The sequence below is a fragment of the Amblyomma americanum genome, chromosome 3 (genome assembly GCF_052857255.1).
Source record: "Amblyomma americanum isolate KBUSLIRL-KWMA chromosome 3, ASM5285725v1, whole genome shotgun sequence".
NCBI lineage: Eukaryota > Metazoa > Arthropoda > Arachnida > Ixodida > Ixodidae > Amblyomma > Amblyomma americanum.
Window position 1 is genome coordinate 500,241 of NC_135499.1, and position 25,220 is coordinate 525,460.

Genomic DNA, 25,220 nt, shown 5'->3' on the forward strand with positions numbered 1-25,220 from the left:
AATTTTTCTGCGAACTACTAACAGAGCGCTGTAGTCCTATCAAATTCATTTCCCCCAGTAACCGTATTGCTTCTTTCTTTTGTCTATTGAGGTTAATATGAACTTGCTTAAAGTTCTTTGCGATAGATTTCCCGGCTCTTTCCCTGAACAGATTCTCTGGGATAACAACGAAATGCCCTTCTTTATCCGATACCAGCAACGTGAGGGGCGTGTTCCCTGGTTGTTTTAGGAGTGTATTAATACCTGTGTTTTTTTCCAATAAACTTTAGTTGTTAGTCAGCGCTTGTCCGTCTTCTTCTGTCTTCTCTGTGTCTGTCGTCGCTGCGCTGTTTTTACCACGGCTTAAAGATGCACCAACTAGCTCAGTTGTCGGTTCTTCCGCAGTTCATTTCTGGTACTCTGAGCTCTGTTCTTTGTCCTAACACCGCTCTTATTGACAACCAGGCTGCCTTGGCTTCCCTAATCGCGCTTACTGCCTTAAAAGCTCGCCTGGCTTCCTGGCATGCAGGACGTGCCGTTTGCCCGGTAGAGGTGCAAATGTTGTGCGGAACCCTGCTCCCGTCGAAAGGACACAGTCGCCGAATGTGCCGCATAATTGCATCGGAATGGTGGCACCAGCACCGCTTCTACAAGGACTGCCTTTGGGCGGCATGTGGCAGTGACAAGCATAGAGTGCGGCGCTTTCGTGATTGGTGTGACCTAGCGAAGCAACACACGGAATTCCTCTGGTATTCTTCACGCCCTTGGCTACAGGCGAAGACGAAGCCTCCGTGTTCTGAGGGCAAGGTATTGGTCCTGGGCGACAAGCAGGTGCCAGAAAGGTTCCGAAAGGTTCTGCAGCGAGGCCCGAAATTTTGTGTCCAGCCATCCCTAGGAAAAGAAGAATTGCTGTCCCTTGGAAGGAGTGTGTCTTGCCAGGCCCGGAAGGAGGAACAACCGAGGTGCGTGGCGGAGTGTGTTGAGGCTTTGAAGGGGACAGTTGGAGGGTCCGTGAGGGGGTTGAGCTTTGCTTCACTGGTAAACTTTCTCTCGTCAAAGGACTTTCGGTTGCTGGTATCGGATAAAGAAGGGCATTTCGTTGTTATCCCAGAGAATCTGTTCAGGGAAAGAGCCGGGAAATCTATCGCAAAGAACTTTAAGCAAGTTCATATTAACCTCAATAGACAAAAGAAAGAAGCAATACGGTTACTGGGGGAAATGAATTTGATAGGACTACAGCGCTCTGTTAGTGGTTCGCAGAAAAATATTCTAGATATTTTCTTCTCTGCGAAAACGCATAAACCCGAAATTCCTTTCCGATGTATAGTTACGGAGCGTAACAGCTGGCAACATTCGATATCAAGCTTTTTGCAAAAGCACCTTAGTAGTCTTGTGATTGATGATCCGTTTCTGGTCCCGAATTCTGTCACCATTGTTGAGTTTTTGCAAAGCTGTAACCCGGGTTCGAGTGGCATGTTTAGCATCGATGTGGAGGATTTGTTCTATTCCCTACCTCAAGATAAGCTCCTGCAGTGTGTTAAGAAAACCATAACTAATGACAATGACGAAGAGAGATTTATTTCGGATTGTGGTGTTTCTTGGAGTCGTTTTTAGAACTTCTGACCTTTTACCTGCAATCGACTTCTGTCGAGTGGGAAGGAAAACTGTTTGCTCAGAAAGCTGGGGTATGCATAGGTTCAAAAGTAGCACTGGTGTTAAGTAATATTTTTCTGTGTCACGTTGACAGGGCGATAAATTCTAAGTTCAGTGATTGTGTAAAACAGGTGTTCAGGTATGTTGATGATTATTTAATTTTTGTAGAGCCTACAAATTTCAAGGGCCATGTAGAAGAAATACTAAGGGTTTTTGTTAGTTGTGGAGAAGGTTTAAAGTTCACCTTTGAACTCCCGGAGAACAACGAGCTACAGTTTTTAGACTTAAGATTGGTCCTGAACCCTGATCATGCCTGCTGGTCTTTTCAACAGCGCTCAGCGAAGCCCTTGCTTAGTTATCGCTCAGCCCATTCTAAATTAGTTAAAAGTGGTATAGCCGTTGCATGTTTAGGATCAGCACTTTCGAAATCGTGTGTGCATGGAATGAAGAATAGTTTTAATCAGCAGGTTGGTAGATTACAATCGGCAGGATTTCCGGAAGAGGTAATCGTGCTTGCTTGCAATAAATTGCTGAGGAAACTAAAATCTTTCAAGAGTTGCCATCCATCAGAGCCGTCAGGCATGAAGAGCCATACGGTTATACCATATCTTCATCGTTTGTCACACAACTTAAAAAGAGTAGGCGCCAGATATGGAATTCAAGTGCTCTTCTCAGCCCCGCAAAAGCTTGGAAAAATTTGTGCCATAATAGATAGGAAAGCAAAGGCTAAAAAACAGAAACCAACCGGGAGTAGAGCCTGCAAAATAAACCACCAAAAGAAGTTTACGTCATGTGCTGAAAGCGTAGTGTATGACATTGAGTTTTCCTGTGGCAAGAAATACATTGGCCAAACGGGAAAATGTGTGAACACCCGTCTTCGTCAGCATCATACCTCGTTAAATGGCCCCCCATCGTCCAACCTTGCATTACATTTTAGAGATTGCCCCCTGAATAATATCCCAGGTTCCCCCGACAAAAAAATGTGCAACCCTCTTTTCCATGAGACAAAAGTTGTTTGCAGGCACAGGGATAAATTGACAAGGGAACTGTGTGAGGCGTATCGCATCCACGCGAATGGTGATGCATGCGTCAGCACACCGTCAGTGCTTCTTCACGAATGTGAGATTAAGTATCTAGATTCGCACGATTAGAAGGATGTTAAGAGGGGCGTGTTCCCTGGTTGTTTTAGGAGTGTATTAATACCTGTGTTTTTTTCCAATAAACTTTAGTTGTTAGTCAGCGCTTGTCCGTCTTCTTCTGTCTTCTCTGTGTCTGTCGTCGCTGCGCTGTTTTACCACGGCTTAAAGATGCACCAACTAGCTCAGTTGTCGGTTCTTCTGCATACCTAAGAAGTTAGCGATTATCTAATGACATTGCCTTGCTAAGTCACTCAGGAGGTGAGCTCTAAAGCATAATCAATGAGTTAGAGAGGCAGAGTAGCACGGCAGTCCGTAAAATTGTAATGGGACCGACCAGCAGCAGTTCAAGCAGCGCAGCGAAGAGGTACGTAGACGAAGCGCAGCCAGGATTTTGAGTGACGCCTGTGAGTGCGCCGTCGTGTCGCTGTTCGGCCAACGCCCACCGACGTGCGCTTCGAATAAACACCTTTAGACAATGAACATGCAGAACACCAAACCAATCTTCAGCAGTCTCGCAAGGGAACAGCAGTCCACAATTGGTAGCGAGGTGCTGAAAGTGGTAAAGGAATACGTCTACTTATGGCACGTAGTGACAGCTGATCGAGATCATGAGAGGGGAATAACTAGAAGGATAAGAATGGGGTGGTGCGCATAAGGTAACTTCTCTCAGATCTTGAATGGCAGTTTATCAATATCCTTCAGGAGAAACGTGTACAACAGCATAATCATACCGGTACTCACCTACGGGGCAGAAACGTGGAGGCTAACGAAAAGGGTTCAGCTTAAGTTAAGGACAACGCAGCGAGTTATGGAAAGAAAAATGATAGGCGTAACGTTAAAAGACCAGAAGCTGGCAGAGCGGGTGAAGGAACCAACGCAAATTAACAGCCTGAACGAAATAAAGAGGAAAAAATGGGTTTGAATAAGATAAGTATATTAAAAGCTAGATTACTGCTGGTCCTTGAGGGTAACATATTGGATAACAAGAGAAGGGAAGCGCAGCAGGAGACGGTAGAAAGTTTGGTGGGCGGATGAGATTAAGAAGTCTGCGGGGATACGGTGGCCGGAGCTGGCAAAGGGAAAGGTTAACTGCAGCGACATGGGGGAGGCCTTTACCCTGCAGTGGGCGTAGTCAGGCTGATAATGATGATGCTCAACAAACACCATGAAACATAAATGACCATGGGGTAGTCGCCTACGACCGCTAGATAATTTATCAATTTTTAGAGCAAAATCTTTACTGCTCCCGTTTCTTAAGCCATTACGGTACGCATAACAACCTTGGGAGGCAGGGGAGTGCAAACTAAAAATAATAAAAATAAAGTCGCACATAACCTTCTTCTGTAAAGGTTACATTCCTTGGTATTTTGGACCACACATTTGGTTGGCTGAAAGATTATTAATGCGAAAGCATTATATGGTTATGTCGCGCCAGCAAAAAGTGTCCACAGATTTTGTCCAGACGATTATGTGCTAAAGTTTGATTGCGTTAGGTTGTGTGTGAGTAGATCTTGAAATGGGAACAGTTTCGTCAATGAATTGTAATTATTTAAGTAATTAATGCAATTCACGAAAAGAAATGCTGCCTGAAGCAGGTTTTGCATGACTGATTCGATGAAAAACGATGTAAATGCGTGAGAAGGCTTACGTGGCATAAAAAAATAATGAAAGAAATAAAAGAAATAAACATAGGACAACAGAATTTCAAATAATAAAAATAAATATACTAAATGGACGGATAAAGAGAGGAACGGGAAAGGATTTCGCATATCCGCACTAAAAGAGAATTAAGTGGAATCCTGTCATTTTGTTACCGGACGTAAGCGGCTGGTGGTTATAAATGGTCCGCATTTCGTCTGTGCACGTTGTTCTTCACATTCTTCTACGATTTAGACTGTAATCTGACGATTGCTTCTTGCATGGCCGTCATGTGCCCTAATGATTTGAGTGTATTGCAGAGCGGCAACCAACAAGCCCAGTTGCAAGTACTTCTTCACCTTTACAAAGTTCGATTGGTGCTTGAAGTGGGGCATGAAACACTGTATCGAAGTGCTACCACGTGCAATGTACAGGCATAAAAAATCATTGGATCTTAACCGTTTAACTCTGAGACTATCCAAACTATGAATGAGGTAAAATATCTCGGTGTTATTGTCAGAGCGTCCTCGGCTGGACAGCCCACAAGTACACAACTGCCAAAGCTTGCCGTCTTTCGAAATTTTTAAAAATATTTTAGGAGTGCGCTGCTTTTAATGAAATAAATACTGTATTTGAGAAATGTCAGGCTAGTGTTGGAACAGCTGGCATGGGACCCTTTCACAGGTGCTCTAATAGCCAAGTTTCCAAGGGCACAGAATCGCGCATGTATGTTTGTAACTGGAAAATATAACGTTGCTATCAAGGGCTAGGAAATTCGCGACTGCATTGGCTGGAAGACACATTCTCTGCTTAAAGAAAAATCTGCAGGCTGAAATTTTCACGGTTAAAATATACAATGACTGGGCCGGTATTATTAAAAAGCGCTTATCTAAAGCTGCCACGCTGCATATCGGAGAGAATAGACAAAAAAAATATTAACAGTTGTCATTGTCCCATTTAAGTATTCATTTATGCCTAACTCAGTTCTTGACTCTAATTATCTCTTAATTGGACTCTAATTATCTCCTAATTGATGTGGTTTCTGTACCCTATCTAAAAATGGTTGCTGAAATCACAATCTGATGTACATTGCACCGGTATCCATTTCGCATATCTATAAGCGCTGGGCCAATGTGTCCACGTTATGTTTTTTTTATAAGTGTAGGTTGCGAATTAATTTATTTTTTCCTTTTTCCTTGGCTTCTCATACTGTATTACTTTGCTGGCATGTTCCCAATATCTTCTTTGCACGTTGTATCTACATTGTTTATTCCCCTTCAATATTTCCTCATGGGAGCTGCACATAGTTGTAATAAGTAGAAAGTAAACTAAGAGATCAGGCTGCGTTTCCGAAAAGATACCTCTACAGTTAACCATACATACCATCTATCGTGTTACTGACGAATGCATAGAACGTAACCCTCTCAATATATGTCCTTCCTGGGTTACCGCAATGAATTTAATTCAACAGAAACATCTGCAGTCATAGAGGCATTGCGGAAACAAGCTGTGGAAGAGCAGATATGATATCGCGATTCAACCGAAGGACAAAGTAATTGCATTTTGACTTGAACATAAGTCGAACTAATAATTGATTATAAGGCTGAAACCAACAGTCACCGAAACCAAAGAAAATAGTGGTTGTCTTTTGGTCAGATCCGAAATCAGGACCTCTGAATTTAGGGTCAGGCGCTCCACCAGGTGAGCTACGGCAACGGTGGTCCAATTATCTACTCCCGGGGGTATTTATGCGTAGTCTAACCAAACCTTGAGAGCCTCCAAGAGCGCCACCCTCGTCCATAGCGACGGACGTAGCACATCCTGTAATACCGCGAGCGCCACGTAGGAACGTGGTCGAAAAGTGAGGGCGGAAGCTATTCGAAAACCTTCTTATGCTACCTATGGTGTCAGGACTGCCAGAATCGAGACCCCCGTTAAACTATTTAGCAGACAAAGGAACGAGCATGTAACAGAGGCAGCGGGGTCTTGAGAATTGGTATCACACAGGCGAATAAATATGGAGAACGGAGAGTTTAAGAAGCAACGTAGATAAAAAAAGCAGCAGAAGAGAATAAGAACAAAAATAGCTTCTCACCCTGTAACGCAATGTCTCTTGATCTCAAACGTGCAAGAAGCATGGAAGAACTTTTTCGTGATCCAAAAGATGGACGCTAAAAGGCAGAAATTATGGACCAGTCAGCTGGCTATCCGCTAATAACAATTTATTTACAAAGGTAATCGATAACAGAAATCGAGCAACCTATGACTTGTTCAATCACGATGCTAGGCTGATTTCCAGAAAGGGTATTCTACAATGAGCTGTACAGAGCTCAGCGATGAGGCGTCCGACACCCACCCTACATGCCTAGATGGGTATCTAATTTACAATAACGCAGCCCTTGAAGGCCAAAATCTCGACTCAATAATCATCCAGACTGCGCCCAACACAATAAATAAGAATGATGGCACATTGCACCCTATCAACGCGAAATATCTAAGAACGATACTAACCGCTACAAAAAGCCCGGGACGTACAGCTCGTTGCTCATTGTGAAGAAGGGAGCCGTAGCGCTCCCGAAACGTCATTTGTGTTTTACCTTGGTCATATTTCTTGCTTATTTGTTTCTTGTCTTTAGTGCTAATGCAGCACCTTTTAGCACACTTCGTGGCCGCTGACATCTCCCCGCTGACGCATCGGGCTTGGTCAAGCTGCAGCTTCTCCCGCCGAAGCCACCTCTTTCTCGAGCAGGAAGTGTAAATAAACTTACCTTTGTGGGAAAAGCTCTTTTTTAGCAGTTTTCATCGGGACCGACGAAGGTTGGCATTACCGACGATACACTCAAACAACCTCAATCTGTCTTTTTTTATTAATTAAATCAGTTGAAACTAGCATCACCTTGGACAATGGGCGGTCGGTACCGAGGACGCTCAGTACCGTCAAGTTGTACCTCCTTCTGTTCAGAAACTGGGCGCCTTCGAGGACAGTTCAGTGCCCTTTCATCTGCTCGGAATGGCACTCGGCTCCGGAGAATTGGCCGATGCAGGCCGCATAGGCTAGTGCGTGCGGGATGTAGGTTTGGTCGTGGACTCCACTGAAGAGGTGCGCCCAGGCCCCAGCGGCGAACACCGCGACGTCTTCGCCGCTGTGCGTCTCCAGCCGCTTGAGGAACGCCGCTTGCTGTGTGTAGTTCATCGACGCTGGCGGTGGAAGAAGAGACAGTAACGGTTGGCTGCAGCTTCACCTCGCGCTCACCTCCTAACGCACCATCGAGTGAATTCAATCACCACGACGTCGCGCAAGCGTGACCACTACCGCTGCAGCTGCTCTACTGGCACAGCTACCTCGCAGAAAAAAGGTTAGTACTGCGCGAATGAGACACGATACGAGTAAAGGAACAAAAACGACAACACAGGCGCTCCTGTTCTCGCATCGTGTCTCATTCGCGCACTACTAACCTTTTTTATCAACCAGCCTTTCAGATCGTTCAGCTAGCTACCTTGCCATTGGTATATGAAATTAAACAGAGAAAAATCCGCCCTTCTTCGGGTAACTGACAAAAAAACTTCGTTTAAGTTTTTGTACAAAAATCAAAACACATAAATAGGCTTGGACAGGGAAATAAATTCAAGGCACGATAGCCGATGGTCGATAAAGATCACGAACTGGGTTACTGAACATAGAATGCTGATACTGTAATACAGGTGCCTTTCAGGAGCGCATGCTGCCGGTATAGTTGGTGTTTAATGTTGTGAATTCACGCAAGAACGGACGAGGGACATTAGAGAGGAGATAGGCGCTCGTGAACGTCTTATGTGTCCTCTCTTGCGTCCCTCTTTGCACTGACTCCTTCACAACAAGTCCCCTTCCCTTTGTTAGAAATGACTGCTCTTGCCGGCAAATATTTTTGTAATATATTATGAGTGTTTTTGTGTATTCGCACTGCCTATATAAGTCCACAAATCGACTGACCATTTATGAATAAATAAATAATTTTGTAGCCAGCTCAAAGCCACTTGAAGACCTCAACAACAACACACTTACTTGTTTCCTTTTCACTCAGGTTGGCCCTTTCTTGACTGGTGGTCGGGCCGTTGCCATATGCGAGCACGGTGTAAGGCTGCTGGTCGACATCCGAAAAACCCGCCAGGCCTGCGCCACCGGGGAAACGAGGCAGACCATGTAAGCTACTGCTTTCCCGTCTGCCTAAATTTAGGCAGGATTGCACTACTGGCAAAAATCAGCTGCACCTCCCTAAATTTCAATTCAGTACATGGGCACCCTGCACCCGCCAGTTGTATCCACCACATGCGCAGCGGTGAGCATCACCAGCTGTGCCGTGAGACAAAGGTCCCCGCATCCCAGGGCTATCAATCAGAGACGTGATGCGGCATCTGTGGGCGCGCGCTCTTGGAAGCGAGGTTTCAGCTTGTTTGCGGTGGAAAGTTCATTTTTCGGTGCACACACCGCTATTCACGGAACATAAGAACGTGCAGACGGGCAGCTGCTAAGTGTACTGCAGTTCAAGACCAAGTACACAAGTTAATTAATTTATAAATTATTCGACCAATCACTTAGGGTTTTCTCTAAAATAGAGAAGACACGAATAAACGCTTGCAATCTTGACAGAGGTCCTGCCCTCTTTTTCAACTTTGCAGTAAAGCACACAAACGGTAGGATATCATTTTTTCATACAAAGAGAATGTAGGAAAAAATAGAAAACGCGAAGTAAAAAACAGTGTTGTTCATTGAAGCACAAAAATAACAGCACAGAAAAGAACAGCAGTCTGATTTTAAAATGCATGCCATATCATCACATAGACTTCTATAGAAGAAATTGTTCACTGACGTCATTGGAATGCTCAAAACTCTCAAACAATACTTCGTTTAACTTATTTAGGAGTACTGGCAGAGCATAACAGACAGACTGTTCGTTGTAAGATGTTCCACGTGCTGGCACCAACCACATTTCCTTATTCTAGTTTGCGGATTACGCTTGTTTTTAACTAGTCTTGGCAAATAACCGCTATTATTGTCATAACTCCATGAAAAACATTTCTTGCTTATTAAAAGTCTGTAATTGTATAAAATAAAGACTATCAGTATTTCACATTTTAAAAAGGTATCATGTGTTGGAGACAGTAAGGTACTACACCAGTGCAGCTCACAGCTCTTGCAGAAGAACTTGCTGTTGGGTTAGTTGGTTCATAATAAACTTGAATCGCGCAAGGAATCGAATACAGGAAGACAGAAAGAGAGAAAGAGGAGAGTGACACGCACTTTGCGATTTGGAATTATCCATAATCGCACCTCCCAAATCTGGTGGGGCATGTAGTTTGATGGCATTGAATTACCCTTCGGCCTGATCGCTTTCGAATGGGCTGCTTCTGGACGTGCACTACTAATATTTGCCGGGGATTCGTGGTGACGCCTGGTCAGGTGTCGCAAATGCGCCCGTGTGATTCCTGGTGGAAATACCTACGGGCTGGGCAGGCGCGGGCCTCATAAAATGTGCCCCATGTCAAATCCCTGCATGGCAATCCCAAGCACAGCCTTAAAGCACGAGTCTGAGCGCTTTCCAGCGTTTGCAAGGCGGTAAGCCTAATCCCCGAAAGAACAGGCGCACTGTACCTCAGATAACCGACCACCAGCGCCTGGCACAGGCAAAGTAAAGGTCGCTCACACGGACCCCAGGATTTTCCAGCTATAAACCATATAATGCCTTACTTGCCTCATCAGTGTCCGCAGGAAGTGTCAGTTCGTAGAAAAAGCTCTGCTCACCTGTCCATCAATTGACGTCATCAAAACGAAAACAAGAATTAAAAAATAAAACACAAATAAACAAAAAAAACCTAAAACGGGAATAAAAATACAACCATAAAAACAATTTCGGCACGGCAGCACTACCAGGATGCCGAGCAATAACCGGTTCCTCTGTATTGTGCAGTCCGTCGTCGCTGTACTGCTTCCAGTCAACACCCCCAGCCACGCAGGACCCGAGAAGATTATACCAGGATGAGTCGGAACCACCAGCTTCCACGTGCGGAATCTGCCTAGTATTGGTCACCGCAGCACTACCAGGATGCGGAGCAATAACACGTTCCTCTATATTGTGCAGATCGTCTTCGGTGTGCTGCTTCCAGTCAACACCACCAGCTTCCACGTGGGGAATCTGCCATCGCTGACAGGGCAATGATTACCCGTTCCAGCGGCCAACGGTCACACGTCTGTTCATCGGAGAACATGACCTACAGCAAATTAAGCGCCACCAAGCTATATATATATATATATATATATATATATATATATATATATATATATATATATATATATATATATATATATATATAACTTTCTATTAGCAGACAGCATCCATGGCGCCCGATGCGGACGCATGTGCGCGCTGCCTCCAGCCCATTCGTGGTAGGCAGCAGTTTTTGCCGTGCGCGTCTTGCAGTCAGCGTTTTCACTGCAAATGCATCAACATACAGGCCGAGGAATACAACATCCTCATGGAATCCGGTGCCAGCAAGTACAAATGTGTTCATTGCGTGAAGCGGCGTGATCCTTCGGCGGCAGAGCTTATCGGCGGAGCCGGCGACACAGAAACGCCCCCCGAAGTGCAGCGCTCTTCCCTGGATTTTCAAGACTCAGATTCCATCAGTGCTTCCCCGAGTGTTGTTTTAATGCTACAAGAAATGGCTAGTCGAATGGATGCGTTAACTGATGAGGTGCGACAGCTCCGTGCGGAAAGCGCGCTCCTGCGTGAGGCTTTGAATGGCCTGAGTGCGTCTGTTCGTACCGTCAGCCAGAGTGAGTGCTCGCATTTTGACTGCTCGGAATCTCCCAGCTACGCTTCAGCCGTGGCGGCAAATCCGCCTGCTGGAATGTCGGCCCCTCCATCGAAGCCTCCTGCTCAGGACCAGAGTACTCATCTGCAACGCCCGTCGAAAGCGGTGAGCCAACCACCTCGGCCTCGAGCAACGTTTGGCACAGCTAAGCAGTCCATGCTTAAAGTAGAGCCCAGACTACCGGCGAAGAAAAGCTTCTGCTCCTAACGTTTTTACCGATCATTTTTTGGATAATGGGGAAAAATTGATTTTTTGAAGTACAAGGTTCACATCTACGGCGACTTTAATCTTCCTAAGGTCGATTGGTCCACTGGTTTGTTCACTAGTGACTGCACAGCAACTCGAGAAAAAGCCAAATGTTTAATTGATTTTAGTAATTTTCATGGTTTATATCAATTTAATACAATGAAGAACTGTGCTGGAAACATTTTAGACCTAATTCTATCTAATGTGCCTCTTTTTGGCGTGCAAGCGGTGCGCGACCCTCTTGTTCTAGTAGACAAATATCATTGCCCGTTTACCTTGTCGTTCTTCTTGTCGTTTCGTGCAGTGCGTGAGATGGTGCCAGAAAAATTTAGATACGCGTATGGCAATTACCTTAGGCTGTACAATGATCTTCTGGCCTACGACTGGTCAGAATTGCTTGAGACTGAGGATGTAAACACAGGCAATGAGCTACTTACATCAACTGTACAAGGTATAATGAAAAAATGTATACCTCACCGTAAATCGAAGAAGTGTAGATTTTCATGCTGGTTTTCGCACGATTTGAGACATTACTTGAAGAAAAAACAGAAGTATCACAAACTCTACGTGAAATCAGAAAGTGAATATTGGTACCAAAGATATTCATTGTGTAGAAAAATTGTGAAAAAACTGATTGCACGTGATGAAGCCGACTACCACAGACTTCTCGAACAGAACTTTAAAAAGGAACCAAGCAGTTTTTGGGATTTTGTGCGCAAGCAAAGAAATGATAAGGTTAGTGCTGCTGTGATAATGACGCGCGATGGCATCTGTTTTAAACATCAAGATGTGTGCCAAGCTTTTGCTGATCACTTCAGCTCTTGTTTTGTGCGCCATGATAACACAACTGCTGTTATCACTCTTGAAGACAGCGCTGACTGTTTAGCTTATGATATTGTCACCGAGCATGAGGTTCTTTCGGCGATTCAGAAACTTAAGCCAAAACTTTCAACAGGAATTGATGAAATTCCCAGCTTCATAATCAAAGGATGCGCTGACATTTTCGGCCCTGTTTTGGCGCATTTGTTCAACTTATCGTTGCGAACTGGTGTTTTCCCTCGTCATTGGAAGTTGTCAGTAGTTGTTCCTGTATTCAAGTCTGGCGATGCTTGTGATGTAAACAACTTTCGTCCTGTGTCACTAATTTGTTCTTTTGCGAAAGTTTTTGAAATGATTATGTGCGAACGCATGGGCTCATACTTCAAACAGAAGATCTCGATTCTGCAGCACGGTTTTTTGAAAGGTCGCTCTGGGGAAACGAATTTATGCAGCTTTCTTGATTATACTGGGCCACATGTATTTAATCGTGGTCAGGTAGATGCAGTCTACTTTGACATGACTAAAGCTTTCGATATGGTTTCCCATGAGGTACTTCTGATGAATATGGAGAGATACGGACTTTGCCCCATATACTGCAGGTGGCTCAAAAGCTACCTTGGCAGCCGCCGTAACATGGTACGATTTTCCGGCTGTGTGCCCAACGAATTTCTGTCATCTTCGGGAGTGCCTCAGGGCTCCAACTTAGGACCGCTGTTGTTTTTAGTGTTTAATAATGATTTGCCGTTATATGTCAAGAACTCGAGAATTTTGCTCTTCGCAGATGATTTCAAATTATTCCGTAATATTGGAGATATTGAGGACTGCCGCCAATTGCAAGCTGACATTAACAACGTTGAGAATTGGTGTTTGATGAATCGCTTAAAACTGAATATTAAGAAGACTTCCGTTCTGTCTCTAACTAGGAAACGCGACACAGTTACGTTTGATTACACACTTTTGGCGGGTGAGATTTCTCGCGTGGCTCATGTACGAGACTGCATGTAAATTCAATTGTGTTACGCGCATTGAGGCATATTGGTCTTATCTCTAGATTAACAAAAAAATTTCGACGGCACGAATGTCTACGCACTCTATACTGTGCCCTTGTGAGACCGCGTCTTGAGTTCGCGTCAGTAGCCTGGAATAGCGTATCTGTCGCCTATTGCACGAAAATTGAAAATGTCCAGCGTAAGTTCATACGCATCTATTATGATAGATATATTGGTCGCCGTCGTTTCTACGACTATGATTCTCTCTTGGCAGACCTCAATATGTCTACCCTTGGCGACAGGCGACGCATACGTGACATGCAGTTTCTGCAAAACGTCGTGCGTGGTTAGATTAACTGTGGGACCTTACTGATGTCGCTGAATTTTCGTGTGCCGCATGCAAAAGCTGCAAAATGTTTCGACACATTTTATCCCGATTTGCACGCCATCTGTCCAATGACTCGTTTACAAATCTTATATAACAAAACGTTTAATGACATGGACATATTTGCCTAATTGTTGTTTTCGTGCCTGCTTTTAAATCTTTTGAAGTGGTGTTTTTGATGTATCTGACCTAGTGTGCGCTCGTTTAGGCCACTTGGCTGTTGAGGCACACTCAAATAAACATATCTATCTAAGGCAAATGAAATAAGTGGCTCGTTTGACAAACATATTAAGGAAACCAACAGTCACCGAAACCAAGGTGAATAGGGGAACGTTTGTATTTTTTTTAAATCTGTAGTGCTGAAATGGGAGAATAATACTTAGATTAATCTATCGCTTAAAGAAAATTACTTATAAAGCAGCAGAAAAAACAACCATGCCGCCGGTGGGATCCGAACCCACGACCTCCGAATATCGCGTCCGGTGCTCTTACCAACTGAGCTACGGCGACGGCTGTCCAATCTGCTGCTTTCGTGGGTATTTATGTTTTGCGTGCTATATATATATATATATGAAAATAAAATTAAAAAATGGCCGTGGCTTAGCTTGGTGATTGCGAAGCAATAGTGTGTTATTCTGGGATCAGCTGGTAGTATGGCTGGTGGTAGTCTTGGGTTATGCTAGTGTTACGGCTTACAGTGAATCATCTAAGAGGAAGTCATCCGTCGAATCCGTGTATGCCGACAAACATTTCCCTCACCAGCGTGCCCATTACAAAATCTTCCAGTATCGATTGGCTGGTGTGACGTCACTCTGACCGTAGCGCCCCTCGTGAGAGGAGCGGGAGTTAGGCCGCCGTTGGTGGCTACCGCCTCGCCTCGCGACGGCGTGAGATGGGGCCCCGTTTTTACACAGCTGGTGTGACGTCACTCTAGGTCACGTGGTGTGACGTCACGCAGCGAGGTCACGCTAAAGGTCAATGGTGCCTACCACCGCCTCGCCACGGAACGGGCTAAAGTGCGACCTAAAGTAGTATTACTTCGCAATAAATGTAAATATAACGCGCACTGGCGCCGTGGAAAAAAACCAGCGTTCTAGAAAGTTCATTACTTTCGCATTCCTTTACGCAAGAAGACACGTGATCATTTAGCCATGCTATCTTGTTTCCGAATTATTTTATACCGTGTTCTGTGAGCAGTAATGTACTCGCGTTTATGAAAAAAATTGCCTTGATTCTGTTTTTCTTTCTTCTTTTCCAGTTGGTTTCTTCTGGCTCTGATAGTGGTGTGATAATAACAACGTAGATTGCATTTTTCCAGCTCGAAATACACAGGGCAAAGAAAGGAGATACACGCAGGATGGTTTATTGGCACGAAGAAGAATATGCACACCCAGCTCACAAGCGCATGCCCCGCACGTTCACATCTGTATTAACAAAGATTAACAATCCAGCCATTCCAGTCTTCGGATAACGCAGCTCCTTGGACGATAATAGAAGAGATGCAGTACTAGCGCATTTATCGCCTTCATTGTGTATATCAAGGGCCTCAAAAAATCATCTGCTTTCCTGCTGCTTGAAGCTGCGCAGCACAGGTGTGTTGCTCAACGCTAGGGTGCACAGTTGTCTGGTAGGGCTAGGGCCCCCCTCTTCAATGTTTGGGCAGGTGGCTACTCTTCACAAGGCACTCGACTGCTGTACGGTGCTCTCGCAATCTGTCATTTAGGCGCCTACCCGTTTAGGCACCTACCTCCTTCGACATGACAGAGGTATCTTGCAGACAATTCCCTGTTCTACATGGGCGAAGCGGGTCTCGCACCTCTTCTTGCAAGGGTCAGCGCCAGTCCTTCGCCCGTTTACCTTCGGGCATAGCCGCGCCAACTGTTCAGGAGCAGAGAACACGGCTGGGACGCCGCACTTCCCTGCAACCTTAAGGCGGTGGCAGACACCATGAATATAGGGAAGGGCGACAGACCTTCCTGTCTGGCTTCTGGCTTGCTCTGGCCGCCCTCGTTTCCTCTTCTCCACTTGCCGGAACAGTTTGTCAGCTACCGACGCCAGAAGCTCGTCCGGGTAGCCCGAGGCCTTTAGGCGCCCGAACTGGTGCTGCACGTACACTGGTGGCCATAAGGTGTGCACACGACTATGCGAGAGCAGCACGTAAGCAGTTAATGGCGATTCCCGTTTTTACTAGCTTCGAATGTAGCTCCGACATGCCTGTGCCTTCCGGAAATGGGAACACAAATCCAGAAGCTGAAGTCTGTGGTCTTCTGGCATCTCAAATGTGAAACGAAGCCCTTTTGAACAATTTGTAAATACGTCGAGCCACGTCGTCCTTATCTTTAAATGCGTGTGGCCTGACAACTATTAGGTACCCGTCCACATATGTAAAAATCTTAGCTATTATAGCCGTGTCAATGCAGGTGTTTATACGCTTTTCATATTGGGATAAAAATACTGCGCTTTAAACAGGCACTATGCAAGACCGGATGCAGACCTCGCCTTCTGAATGACAGGCTTGCCGTTAAAATCTATAAAACTAGAGGCAAGATAGAATGATACTAAATTCATGAAGCCATCAATAGATAAACCAGCAGCATTCAGGAATTGCACAGGGCGTGATTGTTCGAAAAACTATGTAACTGCAATTAATAGGTCAGGCTGGGGAATGAAGTGAAAGATGTCTTCAATGTCTACAGAAAAGGCAGCAACTGCCTCCAAACGGCCATTACCTCGTGGAAGGAATCTACCTCCTCAGCCAGGTTGGCAACCATGAAAGGGTCATCTAACGTTAGCGAGCTATGGTGCCCCTGCAGAAACCTAGGTGTTGCATTCTGCCATTAATGACGCTCGGGCACAATCGCTGCCAGAGATACTTCTGAAAGTTGGCGAAGCTATCAAGGAGCCGATAACAATGCAGGATATAGAAATTTGTCATCGAGTCCCGACAAAGAATAACCCATGCCCAAACATTATCGTACAATTCCGAAATCGGTCAAAGCGTGATGCTGTACTTGATAAAGCCCGACAATCAAAGATTACCACTGACAGTCTTCACCTTGAAACAGTTGCACAGGCAAGCGCTGCCGATGGCAATTCTAACTCCGAAGGTGATTCAAACGGCAGCCCGTGCCGGACTCGTGCAGCAATTTATGTTAACGAGCACCTTTGCCCCACATTGAAAAAACTGCTGGGAATGACTGTCATTCGAAAAAAGGAAAAAAAAAATGGAAATTCGTCTGGACGAGAAATGGACGCATTTTCGCGAGAAAGGATGAATTGTCCGATGCGATCCGCATTGCCTGTGTAGGTGACCTAGATAAAATAGTTTAAGGAGAGCTCGTTTCCCGTTGATTTTGTTCCACTTCACCATGGCCAAGCAGCTCTTCTTGCCCGCTGATGTTTCTAATTTACATTCGAAAAACAAAAATGTCACTTCTTTCTTTCATTTGAATTCTCAGTCATTACGCAACAAAGAAGATGAGGTCTTTACTTTTCTCAAGTCGCTAAAATTCTCATTTGATGTAATTATGATAACAGAAACTTGGTATCGAGACGATGAAGAAGTTCTAACCCTCGAAGATCACAATACATTTTCCCAGCATCGAGTTAATAAGAAAGGAGGTGGTGTGATGTTAATGTTAAACAAATCTTTTAATGGCTGTGTTATTCCTCGTTTCTCCATGGTAGTCGACGACTATGAAATATTTTCTTATCGCTGTGGCTCAGATGTGTTTTCAGTGGTTTATCGTCCTCCCGGTGGAAATGTGTCTTCTTTTCTTTTGTTTCTTGACGATTTTTTGTCCTGGATAACTGACAATGGGCTGAACCTGATATTAGGTGGCGACATCAATATAGATTCTTTAACTTCATCTCATGAACAGCGTGAATTAAATATGGTTTTGGATTGTAACGGTTTTCGAAACGTCATCTTGGAGCCAACAAGAATGCATACAGGCTCATCTATCGATGTTTTTATCACCAATGTTCAGTGTACATTCACACAATCTGGTGTAATCTGTGCTCAACTGAGTGATCACTTACCAATTTTTCTCTTTGCTGATCGTGCAAACAAGCGTCAACGAAAGAAGCAAATAGTTCAAACATACCAAACGATAAACCCAGATACCTTAGAACTATTCAGAGCCAAACTTAAGGAAGTGTCCTGGAAGTGCGTGTACGAAATTAATGATCCAGATCTAGCGTATGATACTTTCATAAAGATAATTACAAGCATATATTTAGAGTGCTTTCCTGAAAGAACTTGCAAAAAGTCAAGGAAAGCTCGTAAACCGTGGATCAACAGAGACTGCCTCGAAATGATAACAAAGAAAAACAAACTCTACAGCCGTTTCCTTTCTTCAAGAGCTCCCGATGACCTTAAAGCTTTTAAAAATTTCAGAAACCAGGTAACATCATTTCTTCGCCAAGCAAAGAAAGATTACATGAATAAGCTATTCAACTCCAATACAGTAAGACGAAGCGATCTTGTTTGGAAGGAAATTAACAATATCTTAAACCCTCAAAGAGACCCCCAAACTTGTACATCGATCAAAATAGGCGACTGCGCGTTATCCGGAAGGCAGCTGGCCAATCGCTTCAACGATCACTTTATTTCAGTTGTGAGGAGTGCTCATGATCAACGCTCTGCAGAATATCTAAAATTTCGTACCACTGAAACTGCGTTTCTGTCGCCGACAGATAAGCATGAGATTCAAAGTCACTTCGCAACCCTCCGTAATAGCAGGTCTCGTGATATATATGGCTTCCAGGTGCAACCATTTAAATATGTCATTGATATTATCAGCCAAAATTTAGAGTACATATTCAATATCTGCCTAGAAAACGGAGTATTCCCAAAGCGGATGCAAATGGCTAGGGTTTCTGTTATCTATAAAGGCGGTGACAGAAACGACCTCTCTAACTATCGTCCAATATCGATACTTCCCGTCTTCTCAAAATGTCTAGAAAAGGTGATGTTTAAACGTATTGCTAGCTTTAGTAAAAAACACAACGTAATAACTACATGTCAGCATGGTTTCAGAGAAGGCAGGTCAACAGAGAGCGCCCTTCTTGTGCAGAAAGAATTAATACTGGAATCATTTGAAAAGAGGGAGCTTGTTCTGGGCATATTCGTTGATTTTTCAAAAGCGTTCGACCGGATCAACTATGAGACATTAATAGCCAAGCTAGACATATACGGTTTTCGGGGCGTCTTTCTTCAGTTAATCCGATCTTACTTAACCTTCCGTTGTCAGCAGGTCAAGATTGACAATCAGCTTTCCGATATAGAGGCTCTACGAGCTGGTGTTCCTCAAGGCAGCATATTGGGTCCACTGCTATTTAATCTTTACATAAATGATGTTACTAGTCTAGATAACAAATGCACATTTTTAATGTATGCTGATGACACCAGCCTATTTTTTAAATCAACTAATGTATATGATCTCTTTGGGCAGGCGAATCAGTGTTTGCTTTCCCTCCATGAATGGACAGCCATTAACTCCTTGGAAATTAATACCAAAAAAACCAAAGCAATGCTTTTCCGTCCCAAAAATAGGATCATTGATTTCCTGGGATTATCGCTGTGGCTAGGTTCGGTAAAAATTGAGCTCGTCCCGGAATTTAAAAGCCTTGGAGTGTATTTTAATGAACATTTATCATGGAATAAACATGTAGATACTACGATTATCAAAATAGCTAAGGTAGTGGGTATTCTTTCCAGGCTTCGGTATTGCTTACCGCAATCTGTAAAAAAAATTATCTTTCAGTCCCTATTTTCTTCTGTTATAGGATACTGCTTTTTGGTTTGGGGGACCACCACCTTTTCGAATGTTAGCAAGCTTCATAGATTACAAAAACGAGCCCTTAGAATCATCGTCAACGTTTCTCGAGACGCACCAACAGAAGCGATTTTTTGTAAATTGAATATAATTCCTATCCCGCAGCAATATGAACGAACTTTATTAAGGCGCTACAGGACTACAGCCATAAACACAGCTATCTTCTTCAAGGAACTCTACAGACTTGAACGCAAGTCTCACAATTACAGCACTCGTACAAAAAATCATTTCGTCATTCCAGAAACCCGGACAAATTACGGACGGCAGAGCATTAGTTACACCTTGCCTCTTCTTCTAAACACAATTCAATAGTTACAGTGTGCAGATAACGCTATTATTTTTATTACCTCACTGAAAGTGTGCATTTTTGTAAATATGTTTTCCACACTGCGTGTATGTTTTTTCTTCCTTGCCGCAATCGTATGTCACCTTTTCTACAGTATTTAGTTAAACATTATATGAAAGTGCCATTTCGCCCTGTTGTTTCTGTTAAAATTATATTTCATTGCATAGTCAACTCATACGCCGAAGTTACCAAGTTTTTGTAAGGGGCAGCCCCTCGTCAAGCCGTTAATAGGCTTTTTGGCTGCGCCCCTAGCATCCTTGTGATGTTGAAATAAAGATGACTTGACTTGACTTGACTTGAAAGACACATTGATTTTGCGTTTATTTGATGTGAACAAGATGTCTAATGCATTTTTCCCAGCAGAAGACACTGTTTTGTGAAGGCCTGGTAGCGGAAACATTTCACACAAAGCCAACGCCTTGCTCTTTACTCTTGTAGAGGTGGCTTTGACAGTTTTAAAATTCTTAGCAATATTGCGGCGCTCGCTTTAGCAATGTGCAGACCCCTTTGGCATGACAGTGATACCCCCTTCCTTGTCGGCCACTACCAGGGCAAGATTACTGCGTTGGATGTAGTTAAATGTTTTAACTAGGGCAGCGTTCTTTTTTGGTGCTCCAGCTTTCGACAATAAGCTGTCCACAACCGAAACGCAACGTTCCCTGTCTTGTTGATCAGCCTAGCACGCTATCGTCCTGACTAACGGAAACACTTCCAAAGGTTCATTAGAGAACTTCGGCCCACATCTTCTGCATCTTTCGGTAGCGAACGCTGTCCAAGGCGCTTCTGATTTTGCCTTGTTCTCTACGAGGCACACAATCCTGGAAGATGCGAAAGGGCTTCCATCATGTTGGCGGTGAACATGCGATACACACTCTACTTGACAGATTGCGAGAGCACCGTACAGCAGTCGAGTCCCTTGTAAAGAGTAGCCACCTGGCCGAACATTGCAGCCGGTGCGCTGGCCTTACCAGACAACTGTGCACCCCAGCGCTGAGCAACACATCTGTGCTGCACAGCTTCAAGCAGCAGAGGAATTTCTGAGGCTCTTGAGATACACAATGAAGGCTATAAATGCGCTAGTTCTGCATCTCTTCTATTATCGTCCAAGGAGCTGCGTTATCAGAAGACTGGAATGGCATGGGTGCCTAGGTTAAACTGCTGGGTTGTTAAACTTTGTTAATACAGATGTGAATGTGCGGGGCAAGCGCTGGTGAGCTTGGGTATCAAACCCTGCGGTGCACGTATTTCTGTTCGTGCCAATAAACCATCAGTTGAGGTCAGCGTTCGTCCTGCGCGTGTCTCCTTCCTTTGTCCTGTGTATGTCGAGCAGAAAAAATGCACTCTACGTACCAAGACCAACTAGCCCGCGTTTGCACTTTAACAAATTGATAATGATAAAGTACCAGCGTTAAAAGATTGCGTTTTCCGCAATAAACAAAGTTTGTAGTACGCGCTCTTTTTATCTATCTGTCTTCCTGGGTTCGTGCCTTTGCGCAATTCAAATTTATTACAGCGCTTTTTCGACAATGTGCAACTTCGGCAAATTAGTGGCACCGGTAGTTCCCTAAACGCTACAGCAATATTATAAGTGAGATAGAACTAAGGAGCTCTAAAGCAAAAACCTAACTATGACAGGAAGAACACCGCGCAGCGGGCGACATAACACCCATAGCTGAAGGCATTTTTCATCTGACATAATCAGCATGATCATTCCAATTCAAGAGCTTTAAAAATATTACACTAAGGATTTTCACAGAATCAACAACTTCTGCAGGATCATAGCTTAAAGATACATTCAGAGGCCTGAATAATACCTTCTCCTTTGGAAGCTATTAAACAAGCTGTGATGATATTTTATGCGTATTATTATATATTGCATTTTATAGGTGTACTACTATACGGAGGAAAAAATACTAATTTCGTCTTTTTAGGATTATTCATCAAAGAATTTGTTGTTTCCCAAGTATTCTCTGCATCTACTGTTCTGGTTGCTTTTTCTTCAATGACACCTTCGGAATTCCTAGATATAAATGCTGATTGTTATCAGCGTAGGCTACAACTTAACCAAGGGCACTGACTTCGTCCCCTGTACAGAGCGCGAAAACGCAACATACTTTCACTCGGGTAGAAGTGACTCCATAGACAGTGCACGTGCCTGATACTGGGCGCTTTTTCTCAGAATTATTTTGCCTACTGCGCCTTTTTTGTGCTGCCCAGTAGCAATTAAGGAGGAGCGGTCCAGAAGATAAAGACAGCGGCCTGCAGATTGCTTGTAATTGTGCGGTGCGCAATGATTGCTTTTCCCCTTAGCTCCCTGGATTCTGCTCGACAATCCCAGAGCATTGAGAAGTGGCATGAACAAAACGCAATGGCACTGCCCCATAAAAGTCAAAAATGAAATACCAGATTTTCTAATCTTGTGGCTATAAGGAAACTGCAAAAAAGCGCCAAACTCACCAATGCAGTCACTGCTATTAAAACGAGAGTACAGCTGCTGTAAGACAGGTATGGCAACAGACTTGCTGCTTACAGGATGTTTAGCAGGAAAATATGAACATATTGAAGGTGGAGAAACCTGTGGACCGATAAAAGAGCTTAGAAAAGTGCGAACGAACTCAACTCAGTTTGAAACTTCACGTTATCCCCCAGACACATAATCAGGGTATTTTTTTCTGAGCATATCGACCTTGCTGCTTCACTTCAGTTGCCGGGACTCACAGAACTAAATTTTTTCAAGGTGTGGTTAGCGTTCAGTTCTGATCGAAAGTCCTTCAAAAATTTGGCTCCAGCGATGAGTATTCGACATAAAAGAACACCTAGCAAAGCAAATTTGATCGCTTCTCTTGAACATGATGTTCATGCTGTTTGGCAAGGAGAGTCCAGGTGGTTATTAGGAGGGTCAGCCGGTGATTACTGATAGGTATAAAATCACTGGCGGTCATTGCCTAGAGGTGCCTGTAGTTCTCTGCATCGGGATTATAATACAATTTCAATCTTTCTTCTTTTGAACTGCACGAGGCCAGATCACTTGCAGCAGCATCTCGGCGAGCAATGCTTATCACTTCTACAATTGTTTATTTATATGTCCATTCGCGAAGTAGCAAAGAAATGGGGTCAGAAGCAATTTGAATTCTTTTTCATTTCAGCACCAGTAAGCTCTTCTGAACGTTGCGTACTGAAGCTGATGATATATTTGAACTAACAAAAATTATTGTTATTTCTTTATAGCTAATTTTTCGTGTTCAAATTTTGACAGCATATTTCTAACAGGAAAGATAATACAATGAAGCTATTTCAACAATATGTCCGTTTCAAAATGGCAATGTGCGTACCGTTTCTCACTTTTCTATTAGTAACAAGCAGAAGGTCATAGGGAACGGAGACACTAGTATTAATCTACATCAGAAAAGTACTGCAAAAAAACAATTAATTTGGTTATGATCTCGGCAAACTTACTGCCGACGGCAGTATCTAATTCGACCCAAAATTATATTTTCTTTCTTATATTTCGCAGACAAAAATCATATTGTATGAGAGGCGACCGAAGCGACCACTTGTCTGTTGTTGAGGTTGGATGGATATTAGAGCGTCACCTTTGAAACGGTGTGGCGGCGGGCGGAACAATGCTCAGTATTTCCTTTTCTTTGCATTTGCCTAACCATTCTGTTAAACTTGACAGTATTATCTCTTTACATGAGGCATTCACAGACCTAGGTTCGGAACAGTTAAGGATAGGAGTTTTCGGGGCTACCTCAGCAACCTGCGATTCGCTGACGACATTACCTTGCTGTCACTCAGGGAACGAACTGCAAATTATTATCAATGACTTTGGCAGGCAGAGCAAGACAATAGTCTGAAAATTAATGTGCACATACATTTTTTATGCACAATAATCCTGTGTTCTTTCGATCTCAATGTTATCTTTAACCACCTGCGCGGTATTATTTGTATATATTTTTTTAAATTTTTAAACCCCTGCACCGTAATGCCACACAAAAGCATTGTGGGTATGATGATAAATAAGTGAATAAATAAATAAACTGGAGGCTATCTTCGCTACGCTCTTCCCAGGCGATACACAGCTCGCCGATAGCGCTGCTGAAAATGGTGGTTATGTGACCAAAAATACCGCTTGGTGTTAAACGTCGGTGATCAGTGAATACAATTAGATAGTCGTCCACGCAGCTAAATACCCTAATCACGTCAGAGCTCAGAAGATCGTTGATACGTTCGCCAACATATGATAAAAATGTCACTCAAAATAGGGCTAAGGACGATCCAATGCAGATACCTTCACGTTAAACGTAAAAGCAGCGGTCATACAAGGTGGCAGTCGAAGAACGGTAAACTTCAAGACCCGTTAAAAAATCATCGCGACTAATGCCTGTCTGGTCTCGAAACAACAGTTCACCTTTACTGGCGATCTTTTCTCAAACAGCACTCAACTTTTCTCTGACAGCATTCGACTTCCTAAAAGGAGGATGGTATGGATGACTGCGACTCGCGTGTTGCGTCACGCAATCCATAGCGTAATGCGCCGCTCTATCTTCGTATTTCGCTCGCCTGTAACGTCTACGCTGGAGAAAGGGCCCAAGATCAACTTTGCGTCCCGCATGAGCTCAAAAGTTGCCTAAAGAGAAGAAGAAAAAGACGAAGACAGAGCGGCCAAGGACGTTATGAATTGTTGACGCAACACGTGAGTCGGAGTCGTCCATCCCATCCTCGTTTTAGAATCTTTCCTTAATTAAAGCGCTAAAGACGAGGCAGAAGGAACAAACACAAGTCACACAAAAGAGCGCTTCCTTTTAGGAAGTTGAATGCTCACGTAAAATAAAACAGTCTTGCGACCATTCAAAGCGAGAAGAAGCTGGCTTTGTGGTTCTCCCCGAAAAGCCTCTCAAGAAAAAGCTGCCCAAGCTCTGGGAAAGAACTCCGTCACAGTGAATTTCAACCCTGCATAGAAGAAGCTAGCCCTGAAGTTATTGACCAAAATGAACTTAGAGTCCCTCAAGAAGCTTGTCAACGATTCAGAGCGAAACTCTCGTGACGTGTTCTTCACGGGGAAGTCCCACAAGCCTGATTGCCCACTGCGCACCATCGTGTCTGAGAAAGGGACCTGGCAGATATGTGTTGGACGCTGCCTGCAACGTCACCTAAAGACCGTAACTGTTGATGACCCTTTTCTTGCGCGTAGTACAGACGAAATGACACAAGACCTAAGAGGAGGGCTCCCTGGAGCTGCGTCGGCATTTTCAGCTGACGTAACCGATCTATAATGTTCAATCCCGCGTAATGAAATGTTCAGTGCTGTCAGAGAAAAGATCGACAGTAACGGTG

The 25,220-nt window shown here is 43.9% G+C and overlaps 1 protein-coding gene across 3 annotated transcripts in view; it reads right to left on the reverse strand.

Moving 5' to 3' along the window:
* Positions 1-7,257: 7,257 nt before the first annotated feature.
* LOC144124405 (alkaline phosphatase-like) overlaps positions 7,258-25,220 on the reverse strand; it is a 257,620-nt gene continuing 239,657 nt past the window's right edge. For all 3 annotated transcript variants that reach the window (XM_077657033.1, XM_077657031.1, XM_077657032.1), the window contains 2 exons: positions 8,452-8,559; positions 7,258-7,607 (listed from right to left, as the gene is read on the reverse strand). In XM_077657033.1, the coding sequence (XP_077513159.1) occupies positions 7,396-7,607; positions 8,452-8,559 (320 nt within the window). In that variant the 3' untranslated portion in view covers positions 7,258-7,395. The remainder of the gene's footprint in view (positions 7,608-8,451; positions 8,560-25,220) is intronic.